Source organism: Coregonus clupeaformis, chromosome 37, assembly GCF_020615455.1.
Source record: "Coregonus clupeaformis isolate EN_2021a chromosome 37, ASM2061545v1, whole genome shotgun sequence".
NCBI classification, from domain to species: Eukaryota; Metazoa; Chordata; class Actinopteri; order Salmoniformes; family Salmonidae; genus Coregonus; species Coregonus clupeaformis.
Genome location: NC_059228.1, coordinates 18,354,164 through 18,368,358, shown reverse-complemented (window position 1 = coordinate 18,368,358; position 14,195 = coordinate 18,354,164). Strand labels below are relative to the sequence as shown.

Below are 14,195 nucleotides of genomic sequence, written 5' to 3'. Positions count from 1 at the left end.
CACAAAAATAAACAATTCCACTGACATTATGTGGTATTGTGTGTAGACCAGTATAAAACAATCTCAATTTAATCAATTTTAAATTCAGGCTGTAACAACAAAATGTGGAAAAGGTCAAGGGGTTTGAATACTTTCTGAAGGCACTGTATACAGTGGGGAGAACAAGTATTTGATACACTGCCGATTTTGCAGGTTTTCCTACTTACAAAGCATGTAGAGGTCTGTAATTTTTATCATAGGTACACTTCAACTGTGAGAGACGGAATCTAAAACACAAATCCAGAAAATCACATTGTATGAATTTTAAGTAATTCATTTGCATTTTATTGCATGACATAAGTATTTGATCACCTACCAACCAGTAAGAATTCCGGCTCTCACAGACCTGTTAGTTTTTCTTTAAGAAGCCCTCCTGTTTTCCACTCATTACCTGTATTAACTGCACCTGTTTGAACTCGTTACCTGTATAAAAGACACCTGTCCACACACTCAATCAAACAGACTCCAACCTCTCTACAATGGCCAAGACCAGAGAGCTGTGTAAGGACATCAGGGATAAAATTGTAGACCTGCACAAGGCTGGGATGGGCTACAGGACAATAGGCAAGCAGCTTGGTGAGAAGGCAACAACTGTTGGCGCAATTATTAGAAAATGGAAGAAGTTCAAGATGACGGTCAATCACCCTCGGTCTGGGGCTCCATGCAAGATCTCACCTTGTGGGGCATCAATGATCATGAGGAAGGTGAGGGATCAGCCCAGAACTACATGGCAGGACCTGGTCAATGACCTGAAGAGAGCTGGGACCACAGTCTCAAAGAAAACCATTAGTAACACACTACGCTGTCATGGATTAAAATCCTGCAGCGCACGCAAGTCCCCCTGCTCAAGCCAGCGCATGTCCAGGCCCTGTCTGAAGTTTGCCAATGACCATCTGGATGATCCAGAGGAGGAATGGGAGAAGGTCATGTGGTCTGATGAGACAAAAACAGAGCTTTTGGTCTAAACTCCACACGCCTCGTGTTTGGAGGAAGAAGAAGGATGAGTATAACCCCCAAGAACACCATCCCAACCGTGAAGCATGGAGGTGGAAACATCATTCTTTGGGGATGCTTTTCTGCAAAGGGGGACAGGACGACTGCACCGTATTGAGGGGAGGATGGATGGGGCCATGTATCGCGAGATCTTGGCCAACAACCTCCTTCCCTCAGTAAGAGCATTGAAGATGAGTCGTGGCTGGGTCTTCCAGCATGACAACGACCCGAAACACACAGCCAGGGCAACTAAGGAGTGGCTCCGTAAGAAGCATCTCAAGGTCCTGGAGTGGCCTAGCCAGTCTCCAGACCTGAACCCAATAGAACATCTTTGGAGGGAGCTGAAAGTCTGTATTGCCCAGCGACAGCCCTGAAACCTGAAGGATCTGGAGAAGGTCTGTATGGAGGAGTGGGCCAAAATCCCTGCTGCAGTGTGTGCAAACCTGGTCAAGACCTACAGGAAACGTATGATCTCTGTAATTGCAAACAAAGGTTTCTGTACCAAATATTAAGTTCTGCTTTTCTGATGTATCAAATACTTATGTCATGCAATAAAATGCAAATTAATTGATTAAAAATCATACAATGTGATTTTCTGGATTTTTGTTTTAGATTCCGTGTCTCACAGTTGAAGTGTACCTTTAATAAAAATGACAGACCTCTACATGCTTTGTAAGTAGGAAAACCTGCAAAATCGGCAGTGTATCAAATACTTGTTCTCCCCACTGTATGTGTGAGTGTGCACCCGGTCTCACCTGGTTGAGCATGTATCGGAGCATGAAATCCAGCAGGAAGGACTTGCCCTTGCGGAAGGCCCCAGCCACCGACACCACCACCACGTTAAGGTCTCTGACATCCTCCTGCAGTAGGAGCGTCTCCAGGGCCGCCGTGTCCAGCTCAAACTTGTGGTCGTCTTCGTGGGCCAGGACAATCTGGATGGGCCGAGCCTTCTCCTCCACCACCACCCCCTCTTCTACAGGCTGCTCCTTGACAGGACTCCGATCTGGGGCAGTCAGCTCTGGCGCCTGTTCCCACTCCTCGTCTGTCTCGCTATCTGCCTCTGCCCGAGGCGCCATCCTGGGAGGAGGTCTCCGATCTGGCAGGGACAGAGGAACATCTTCCACACCACCCGCACCTGAGAGAGAAAACAGGTCACACAGGTGTCATGCTATTAAGAGCAGGGAGACTGCACATTTTTAATTGTACACTTTACACATCACAAGGAAAATTCAGAGAAGTGTAGTCAGGGTCCTCTTCAAAAAAGTTAGTCATTATTCTTATCATATTAGAGCATTCCAGCATCTGAACTTCATCAGGCATTGTCCATATTATAGGCCATTCCATGACAGTTTCTGGCCATGGTATTTGTTGCATGCTGTAGAGGTTGACACAGGAACAGGTCTTGCGGGATTCCGGCAGGAATGTGAGTGAAGTTTGAGTGAAGTTCTAGAGTCAAGTTTAGTATGTATTATGTGGAGCATTTCATAAAAATAAAGAAGGGCCTAATATACACTGAGTGTACAAAACATTAGGAACACCTGCTCTTTCCATGACAGACTGACCAGGTGAATCCAGCTACAACCAGGCTTGCCCTGAGAACAGTCTTGGTTTCCACTAACGTGATGCTGCCACAGAGCCGGGACACACGGGCCAGCAGCTAACGGAGGAAGTTATTTCAGATTTGAGCATAAAAATGAGCACGGGACGGGAGTGATTTTTCTCGGGATGGGACCGGAAAGTTCCGGGGTTATAGAACTGTACGTGAAAAAAAATAGGACAGGACAAGACCGGAATTAATTTTCACTCCCATGTCAACCTCTAGCATGATGCCAGTACATTGCCACAGGCCTGCACTGCACACACTTGGTTATTAGGAAATGCATCTGAGAAAGTGAGACAAAAGACAGTGGTATTATGAGATGAAGTACCAGGCCAACATATGGGTCATATTTGAGTCAATGCATCTACACTGTGCAGTAGCCTCTTTTCTATGTCCAAGCCTCTAAGTAAGTAGTCCACACCTGTTGTTTACCAAGCATGTCACAAATACAATGATTTATTGGGCTATGACCTCAAGGAGCTCAACATTACAAAATAAACAAAAGGGATAGCATTTCAAAAAGCTTTCAGTTTAGCCTTTTAATCTTTCCATGAAGGGTGTCTAAAGGTAGGCGTTCCCTCTCCAGGTGTGGGAATTTTCCACCCCATCACAGTAGACAGACACCTTATCCAACACCCTTGGAACTAGTATGACAAGTATTTGGGACTGCAGGTGCTCATGCAAACAAGCATCCTACAACTGCTACCGATCATTAGACAAAGAAAACAAAAAAACTAAACAGTTGTCAAGGAGACCCTTGGAGAGGTATGGTTCACAACACCAAGCAAGATTCCAAGGAAAAACCTCATTATGACACTTTCCTCCTGAGCGGACAGTCTTACAAGACATGTGACTTTAACATATCAAAGAATAAACACTTCGTACCTAATAACAACCCAAGCCAAAGCTCGGAGTAGGATCTGGTCTAAGGCAGGTTTGAGGGCTTGCCGCAAGGCTGTTCTCTGCCGATGGCAAACAGCAGTGGGCTGACTGGGCTCTATGGCTGATGCCAGGATAGGGGTTGCCGAACAGAAGGTACGAGAGAACAGGACAGCATTCTCCGGAGCAGAGCTTACACTGGAGAGGCATCCTGCTGATTCTGGTATAATGACTGTCTGGTCTGCCAACAGAGAGCCTTCACTGTGGGTTTGAGACTGCTAGATAAACACTACCGAAAAATAAGTAAAAAACATTAACATCACACCACACAATAAGCCAAGTTTAATGAATGTATTCTATAGCTAGACGGACATCCATGTCACAGACATCAATGCCAGAGTTACTTTTTAGTCGCAGTGACACTAAAGCTGAATTTAAATACCCCAAGCTCCTGACACCTCAGAATTTCCCAACACATGGGAAGACATGAAATTTACACCAGTACGATTAATGATCAGCTGCAACACGTGCAGAATATCATGACAGCAGATCAGGACGGGAAAATCGAAGAATCACTGTGTTAATCGGGTAAAAAGGTAATCTACTGTAACTCGTGGCCAGACTGCTAACTTTATTCACATATAAACAACGGTACTTAACGTCCTACGTCAGTCCAGTGTAAAATGGACCATAACCCACACATAGGCCCCTCTATGCAAGTGTCCATCAAAGCGGGGGATACGAAGCAGTAGTCAGCAAAATGAAGTGCCAGTGCTACCATAGGAGAGAGACGGACACTATTCTGCAGGGGCTGCTGAGATAGTGGGGGGTTCCACATACCTATAGGGCTGATACCAACACACCATTTACTTTAAGTGTTGCTGTTGAGGGAAGCTAGAGGTTAGGCTAATACACAGTCCAATCCCCTCTACCTTACCTTGGAGCAAACAGAGCCAGATCAAAATTGGCAGGCTTATTTATCATTCCTTATCTTGCCACGGTTGTCTCCTGTTGCATTTGCATCAGCCCTCATCAGGGTCTCTGGCAGGCCATGTATGGAGCCAGTCTAGGTCTACATCTCAGCATCTGAAACAGCTCTCTATTTACCCTGTCCCTCCTCTGACTCCTCTCCTTCGTCGTGACACTGCGGACTGGTGCCAACTCCAAGAGACGACTCCCTCTCTGGACCGGAGTCAAGCAGGGCAAATGCTAAACTGCAACAAGGGATCTGCACACCAAGGACAAAGTGCAGCACCAGTGAGTGTTAACTATTACCACACAAACAAACCCAGCTGTATTTTGCACTGATACAAGGGTCATGTCACAAGGCTAAAGGATTTGAAAGACCCTCATTAAGTGATGTCAAAAATAACACCTTCCATTTTCCTGTTGACTGACTTATGTATACATTAAGATTCCAAAAACAACATTGCTACACAAAGAATTGTGCCAGGTTGCAACAGTTCTTCAGTGAGAAAGATGTTAGGTAGGGGTGTTGGGTAGGGGTGCAAGGGATTTTCCCCATGTGAAACCAAGACTAGAACAGCTGAAGAAACGGAAGGCTACATATAGCTAGCCTATATCACGTTACAATAGAGTTGATGATAGCTGTTGCACCTGACCTGACAGAGACAGAAAAAACGTCTGGTGTTGTTCCCTCCTTGCGTCAATCAAGGAGTCTGATGCAAGGATACAGAATGGGCATGCAAAACCACAGGAGCAAAGCGTTCCCTTTTTGATATATTAAGCCTACTTTGGTGACCAGCTAACGTTAGGCCTAGTTGTCTAACTGGGTTTGGAGGGTTTCAGTTACACTGCAAGAAGACAAAAAGGCTATTTCAAGAGAGGAATATATGTTTCAATGAAAAGCTAGAAAGTTGAAGTTCCTAGCTAACTTTAAAACGATAAGGAGTTCCTGGTTGTCTAAATTCAAAAATGAGAGTTCAAACGTGCGCCGTCGCTAAATCCTTCTCCCTCCCGTCTCCTGATTCTGCCTCGTCGACCAGACTCTCCTCCCTTTCTGCATCCTATGACTTGCACTGTCCCCTTTCCTCCTGGCTGGCTCTGCCCTCCCCTGCTGCACTGTGGCTGAGTGACTCATTGCAAGCTTACAGAACAGGGCTGCGGGCAGCTGACCGAAAATTTTGGAAAACTAAACTTCCGGAGGACCCTTCATCCTTTCACTCCCTCCTCTCTACCTTCGCCGCTGCTAAAGCCACTTCTATCAATAAATGTCAAGCTTCTTCCTCTAACAATAGGAAACTTTTTTTCCACCTTCTCCTCCCTCCTTAAATCCTCCCCCTCTCCCCCCCTGCGGACGACTTTGTAAACATCCCCTGCTCCAGACCATCTCTGGAGACCTTCTCCCATTCCTCATTCCCTCAGCCCTGATCACTGGCTGCATCCCCTCTAACTTCAAAATGGCCAAAGTCGCTCCCCTCCACAAGAAACCAACACTTGACCCCTCTGAATTAAAAAAAACAACAGACCGGTATCCTTCTTTCTTTTCTTTCCAAAACACTTGAGCGTGCCGTCTCTGACCAGCTCCCTCAGAACGATCTTCTTGACTCTAACCAGTCAGGCTTCATTATGGGTCACTCAACCGAGACTGCTCTCCTCTGTGTATTTGTATTTATTATGGATCCCCATTAGCTGCTGCCAAGGCAGCAGCTACTCTTCCTGGGGTCTGGCAAAATTAAGGCAGTTACACAATTTTAAAAGCATTACAATACATTCATTACAGAATTCACAATACACTAAGTGTGTGCCCTCAGGCCCATACTCCACTACCACATATCTATTGAGGTTTAGGGTTTAGTGAATGATTTGTCCCAAATACAATGCTTTTAGTTTTGAAATATTTAGGACTAACTTATTCCTTGCTACCCATTCTGAAACTAACGGCAGCTCTTTGTTAAGTGTTGCAGTCATTTCAGTTGTTGTAGTAGCTGACGTGTATAGTGTTGAGTCATCCGCATACATAAAGCTCTTCAGGCATGTCATTAGTAAAGATTGAAAAAAGTAAGGGGCCTAGACAGCTGCCCTAGGGAATTGCTGATTCTACCTGGATTATGTTGGAGAGGCTTCCATTAAAGAACACCCTCTGTTCTGTTAAACAGGTAACTCTTTATACACAATATGTGACCGACAGCCTTGAGTAATGGCGCCGGAGGAGATGGCTGCCGTTTTATGGACTCTTAACCAACCGTGCTATTTTGTGTGTTTTTTCTCATTGTTTTTAACTTATTTTGTACATAATGTTGCTGCTACCGTCTCTTATGACCGAAAAGAGCTTCTAGACATCAGAACAGCGATTACTCACCTTGAACTGGACAAATAATTTTTATTTTATGAGTCGGACGAGAGGGATTTGCTCCAGACACCCGACAAGGCCCTCATCCCAGTCATTCGCAGTAGAAAGAAAAGGAGATATTGCGGAAGGAGATCGGGGTGCTTGGTAAGGAGCCAGTGACGAGTGGCTAATCTGCCTTTGCCATCGATACTATTGGCCAACTTGCAATCGCTGGATAATAAAATGGACGAACTACAGGCACGAATATCCTACCAACGGGACATTAAAAACTGTAATATCTTATGTTTCACCGAGTCGTGGCTGAACGAAGACATGAATAACATACAGCTGGCGGGTTATACACTATCGGCAGGATAGAACAGCAGCCTCTGGTAAGACAAGGGGAAGCAGTCTATGTTTATTAGTAAACAACAGCTGGTGCACGATATGTAAGGATATGTTTAACAAAGACTGGTTATGTTTCAGTTAAAATAACAAACCGAGTGTTTCCTGTATACAGTGTTCAGCTGCGCATTCTGATGACGTCAGGACCAAAGAGTACACACACACACACCATATTGCCTCCCCCTAGAGTACCTCTGGTCCACCATATTCTCGATTGGTATTTCTGAGCGAGTGAACTGAGTGAAACACACACACACACACACACACACACACACACACACACAACAGGAACACTGCAAGCCTCCCCTCTGGCTATGTAAATCACACTTATGGCATGTCACTGAGGCTCTCCGCACTGCCAAAGCTGACTCTCTCTCTCCTCTGTTCTCATCCTCCTAGATCTATCCACTGCCTTCAACACCGTGAACCATCAGATCCTACTCTGGAACTGACCTTCCAAGGAGTTACATTATTTTCCAGAGAACGCATAGAGCCCCGAGTTGATTATCCATTTTATCCCATGGCTATATTTGAAAATAACCATTACCATACTGGCTGGCAACATTCTTATCCCTTGCTTGCTAGCTAGCCAACTACGGCTAACTTACAGTCACGTCAAACAGTGCAGCCAGAATAACAAAGAAGTAGCTGCATTTGCATAAGCTGTTTTCTAGTGACATTTATTTGGATACATCCATAACAATGAGCTAATGATGCGCGATTTCACCTGGCATATAACATTTGTTCTCTCGTCAGGACACTGTTGTTCAGAGGAGCTAACCAACAACACAGCAAACACAATCACTTCAAACTGAAGCTGGAAAGACCTCAAACTAGCTGCACTTCGTTTCGTTTTACCTGTAGTTTTCTATTGATAGTTATTTGTATATATCCATAAAAATGATGCCGATTCATGATTTCGACTGGCTGAGAAAAGCTGCCTAACTGTCTGATTCATCCCAACTCGTTCATTACTATGTGACAGCTGGAGCTCGAATTTGAATATTGAAACAACGTTACAAATCTCGGAGAGACCAGACAGCAAGGTATGTTGAAAACTAAATGTTTGTCAAAAATAAATATGAGATAATGTCTAGATGCTTTTTATAGTGGAGATCAAGTTTATAAATTGCCTGGCTGGGTTGATGAGTGGATTACGTTGTCTGATGGAACAGAGTAAATAGGCATTATAACGTCATAGATTTAGCGGATGGTAATTTGTGAAATAGACACCGTATGGAATGCGGTTTTAACCAATCAGCATTCAGGATTGAACGGACCATGGGAAACACGCAACGCAACAGCGGGCAACACGCTTGGTCCGAAAATGATGGAACCGGCCAGGTGAGAGTAACGGCTGGTCAACACAAACCGGCGCCAATTAGCTAAATTATCTACACAATAACGTTAAACCCTTCACTGGTTGGGTCCCTGTAAAAGTAAAAAACATAGCTAGCTGGGTCCCTCCAAAAGTAAAAACATGGCTAGCTTGGCTACTGGAGGTTACGACACTCAGGAGAAACACAACGCCGAACGAGGTACATGTCAGTCAGTCTCAATCTAATATCCACATATTCTCCATGAATAAAAAGTTACCTTCGTCAAAGACGTGTCTTTTGCGGTTTTGATTTTGTTCGAAATGATTCCGTTTCCTCAGCCCGCTAACCTCCGCCATCTTGTCCTGTTTAAAATAATCCCACGTAGTTGACGTCAAAGAACCCTTCTTCTTCTTTGGGATTGTGTTGGTGGATCGTATCCAATTTAAGGTGCATACACCGCCACCTACTGTATTAACTGCAGTGTGAGGTCATTCATTAAATTGGGGGAAAATAAAAATTCCCATGCCAACTATTAACCATAAAAATAAAAATAAAACACCCAATTCCACTATTTACTTGATCTATTCCTACTCTAGACCAACGGTCTAAAGAACTCTTCTTCGTCTTCTTCTTCTTCTTCTTCTTTGGTATATTGGCGATCACATAATTGAATGTGCATCCTGCCACCTACTATGCGGGATTACTATGCGGGATGGAAACAGGATTCCCAAAAAAACTGAACAAACTATCCATAAAAACAACTTTTTAGATCTTATTCCCACACAGGCACAAGGGGAACCTGAGAGGGCAGGTCTTCCAGTGCCAGTACCCCTTGCAAGTTTTCAGATGTCAAATCCTTAAGTCCCCCAAAACATTTCTGCAGCAGCCACAATAATGTCCAGTTTCTTAGACTTCTTTGAGACTTTTGCTTTACAGTTTATAACCATGGCAATGAACGCAACAAAATCCACCTTTTTAACACACAGGGTATCTTTTGTCTGGATGCAAACATTTACTACTGGCTGTGGTCTATCCACTACCATATCTTCACTAGCATCACTTGTTTTCTCAATTCTTTTAATTGCCTCCGCATAGGAGATTCGATTGACCGCTCTAACTTTTAACCACCTCAATCTCCTTCACCTTTACAGGGCACTCCAGGAACTCAGGATCATGATCCCCACCAGAATTGCAACACTGTCGTCCTTCTACACACCGTTCTTCAGTATACTATGTTCGTCTGCACACACTTAAAACATGGCCAAATCCTTTACAATTCTTACACTGCAGTGGTTTGGGGACGAAAGCTCTTACGGCATATCTTACATAACCAAGCTTCACATGCGTAGGTATTTGCTCTTTATCAAAAAACAACAGGACCGACAGACTTTCTTCTTTTTCTGCATTCACCCAGCGGGTCAGACACCGGGCACCAACCACACCAGGAATTCTCTTCAGGTATTCAACCTGAACATCCGTCGTCACCCCTGAGATGACTCCTTTGACGGGTGCCCTACTCCGAAGTTCAAAACACAAAACCTCTGTTGTCCGGATTCTTTGAGTCCCACTGCAATCTTCCTCTGTTCTTCAGAAATACAATTAATCAAAATAAAACCACTCCTGGTCACTCTGACAGACTCCACTTTTCCAAGCACATACAGTACTTCACCATTTACGACACCTCAAACGGGTTTCCCACATATGCATCCTTACTCAACAAACGCATCCCAACAAGAAGCGATTCATTATCATTCACACACGTATCCTCCAATCCAGTTTTAGACAATTTCCTTTTTGTTCCAGTTTTCAATACTACTCTTGTCCATTCAGAACATTCGTCTTCACCAAATTTGCTCAACGCGCTGCTTGATTCCAACTCAGCATCCACTTCCGCCATTTTTCCACCAACAGCCTCTCTTCTTCTTCTTCTTCTTCTTCTTCTTAAACCAAAATTATGCATTACTGCCACCAAATGGACTGCAGTGTAAATCCATTACACTGTGATACAAAAAGGGGAAAAGGCGGGAAATGAAGAAAATAACCCTCCCAACTACTCTACATTCATAAAAAAAACACCACCCCATTACACTACTTTGACCGACGGCCTTGGAGGACGGGACACTATCATTTCATTCATACTGGCAAAGGTCTACTACTCACCGGGAGCCTCTTGGGATACCTCACTCTTGAACCATCTTCGTATACTTTCTTCACTGCCTCAGTATACGACACCTTCTGTACAACTCTGACCCTGGCAACCTCAACCTGCCTGTCTCGCACAGGACACTTCTAATCCCCTGCAACATGGGCACCCCTACAGTTAACACACCGATACTACACATTCCTTTGTCCAATGCCCTTTTGCACACTTCTCACATCTAGGAATCTCCCTCCTACATACTGCTGCAACATGACCATAAGCTTGGCACCTGAAACACAGTAACTGATATATCCTAATATTACTTTGTCGGGGAAAATACTCTGAATCAAAACTCAAAAGGGCAGACTCTGATGCTTCTGTTTCACCACACTCGCCACTGGGTCTGCGTTGCCCCAAACGGCGGGCTTCACAGACACCGGGAATCTTCAACTTCAGTTGATCCACCTCCACCCTTACCGCTACCCCAGTAATCACACCACTCAATGGCGCCCTGGTCCCGAGAGCAAAGCAAGCAACAGGTCTTGTTCCCAGTCACATGGCACGGAGCGTCGGCTCCCTCCCTCCACCCATTCATCGTCACTTCCTGTTGAACGCAGAACGAGGGAGAGCTCGGTTTGATGTTTTGGACAGTTTGTTGTTTTGAAAGTGTATTGGAATGTTTCTTAGTAACTAGCTAACTTTTGAGCTTGGATCCCGCGTCGCAGTTGGCATCAGTTGCTGGGACTGTCCAGTGATCCTACCGACCAAGGCTGGGTCTGAGGAGCTATTTGGCGTAGCAGCTAGCCTAGCTGCTAGCTAGCTAGCTGCCTATCAAGCTAGCAGTGTTTTTTGAGGGCTTGAACACTGCCCCCGATGCGGTTAGCCATTGTGGCTGGGACCGCGAATTGTCACGAGTTTGTGGCTGTCTAGATCCCTGCTGTTTGTTGTTGTTTTCAATCTTCCCTGTGACCTGCCCTGTCTGGAACTGCGAGGAGTAACAGCGTAACATACGTTGCTACCATAAGAAAGACCAAAACCGGCGGGAGTACCGTTGAGGACAGTGGTGTCTCTGTATCACAGGTGAAGGATCTTTTAAATGAACAAAAATAGTTTTACAAGCAGTTGTTACAACAACAAGAAAATAGCTTCAAGTGTTTTGTCCAAATACTGGTGGATTCAACTAATAAAATAATGGACGACCTGACCAGAGAGGTCAAGGACCTGAAGAAAAGTTTGCTGTTCTCCCAGGGTCAGCTCGATGAGTTGAAACAGGAGAACGGCAAGATGACAGCAATCTGTAAGTCATTAAGAGAGGACATCAGTTCTGTGTGTGAATCCATGATAACAATGACAGAGAAATCTCGAAGGACAATCAAGGCGGAACAACATGGTTGTGGACGGAATTGCAGAATCTCCACATGAGACCTGGATGGAGTCTGAGGACAAAGTGAGGGAAATAATCTCTGAGGAATTGAAGATGGACCACAGGAAGATTGAGGTGGAGCGCGCACACAGGACTGGAAAACTCATCACCGACCCAGGTGACAGCCCCAGGTCGATAGTGGTCGAGTTCTTGAGGTTCAAGGACAAGGTAGCTGTTCTGGAAAAAGCCAAGAACATGAGAGGAACGTATATCTTCCTCAACGAGGACTATCCTGAAGCTGTGCGCCAGAAGAGGAAATAACTTATTCCAGCCATGAAAGCAGCCAGAGTGCGTGGGGACATTGCTTACATATGCTATGACAGGCTCATTGTCCATCCTCCCTCCCAAAAGCCTGGAAGGGATGAGAGAGTCAAGCTTATGGGTTCGTAGCTTCAACCCCGCAGCACACACACACACAAATTGATTAATGGACTGCTGAATGTATATTTTTTTGTTTCTCTTGCTTTGTTTGCTCTTTTCCATATTATGTCTATCTCTGATAAGCTACCCAGGAAAGGGCTGAAAATAGCTCATATTAATATATGTAGTCTTAGAAATAAGGTTAATGAAATCAATAACTTGCTAACATCAGATAACATTCATATATTAGCCATTTCTGAGATTCACTTTGATAATTCATTTGATGATACAGCAGTAGCAATACAAGGATATAACATCTATAGAAGAGACATATATTGCTGTATACGTTCAGAGCCATATCCCTGTAATGCTTAGAGAAGAACTTATGTCAAGTGTTATTGAAAAGTTGTGGTTGCATGTTCACCTGGCACATCTAAAGCCTTTTCTTTTGGGGTGTTGCTATAGGCCACCAAGTGCGAACAGTCAGTATCTAAATAATATGTGTGAAATGCTTGATAGTGTATGTGATGTAAACAGAGAGGTCTACTTTCTTGGGGACCTGAATGTTGACTGTTTTTCATCAAACTGTCCACTCAAGAGGAAGCTTCTCACTGTAACCAGTGCCTATAATCTGGTTCAGGTTATTAATCAACCTACCAGGATGTTTACAAACACTACAGAAACAAGATCATCCACATGCATCGATCACATTTTTACTAATACTGTAGAACTTTGTTCTATAACTGTATCTGTACCAATTGGATGCAGTGATCACAATATAGTGGCTATATCCAGGAAAGCCAAAGTTCCAAAAGCTGGGCCTAAAATAGTGTATAAGAAATCATACAAAAGATTTTGCTGCAACTCTTAATATTTGTTGGTCTGATGTGATTAATAAGGAGCATCCAGACGCTGCACTTGATGAATTTATGAAATTGCTTCTTCCAATTATTGATAAACATGCACCTGTTAAGAAACTGACTGTTAGAACTGTTAAGGCTCCATGGATTGATGAGGAATTGAAAAACTGTATGGTTGAAAGAGATGGGGCAAAAGGAGTGGCTAATAAGTCTGGCTGCACATCTGACTGGCTGACTTACTGCAAATTGAGAAATTATGTGACTGAACTCAACAAAATGAAGAAGAAACTGTATTATGAAGCCAAGATCAATGATATAAAGAATTATGGAGTACTTTAAATGGAATTATGGCCAGAAAGACTAATTCAATTCTATCTTTCATCGAATCAGATGGCTTATTCATCACCAAACCATTTGATGTTGCCAATTATTTTTATGACTTAATTGGCAAAGTGGGCAAACTTAGGCAGGAAATGCCAACAACGAACAGTGAGCCATCGTATTCATGCATAAAAAAACAAATAATGAAAGAAAAGCATTGCACGTTTGAATTTTGTAAAGTTAGTGTGGGAGAAGTGGAAAAATTAATGTTATCGATCAATAATGACAAACCTCCTGGCATTGACAACTTAGATGGAAAGCTACTGAGGATGTCAGATCTTTAATCTGAGTCTAGAGGAAAGTCTTTGTCCTCAGGCCTGGAGGGAAACCAAAGTCATTCCGTGGTAAAGCGGCCTTTACTGGTTCTAACAGCAGACCTATCAGCTTGCTGCCAGCTCTTAGCAAACAGTTGGAAAAAAATGTGTTTGACCAAATACAATGCTATTTCTCTATAAACAAATTAACAACATACTTTCAGCATGCTTATAGAGAAGGGCACTCAAC

General features: G+C 43.9%; 1 protein-coding gene across 5 annotated transcripts in view; it reads right to left on the bottom strand.

Annotated features, from left to right (window-relative positions):
• LOC121553777 (atlastin-2) overlaps positions 1 to 8,918 on the bottom strand; it is a 29,937-nt gene extending 21,019 nt beyond the window's left edge. For 4 of the 5 annotated variants that reach the window (XM_041867161.2, XM_041867158.2, XM_041867160.2 and 1 more), the window contains exons 1-2: positions 8,805 to 8,918; positions 1,788 to 2,167 (exon numbers count right to left, since the gene is read on the bottom strand). In XM_041867161.2, coding sequence (XP_041723095.1) covers positions 1,788 to 2,167; positions 8,805 to 8,883 — 459 coding nt within the window. In that variant the 5' untranslated portion in view covers positions 8,884 to 8,918. Of the gene's footprint in view, positions 1 to 1,787; positions 2,168 to 4,618; positions 4,740 to 8,804 lie in introns of all 5 variants that reach the window. The other variant, XM_041867162.2, reaches the window with a different exon arrangement.
• Between the last annotated feature and the right edge of the window lie 5,277 nt (positions 8,919 to 14,195).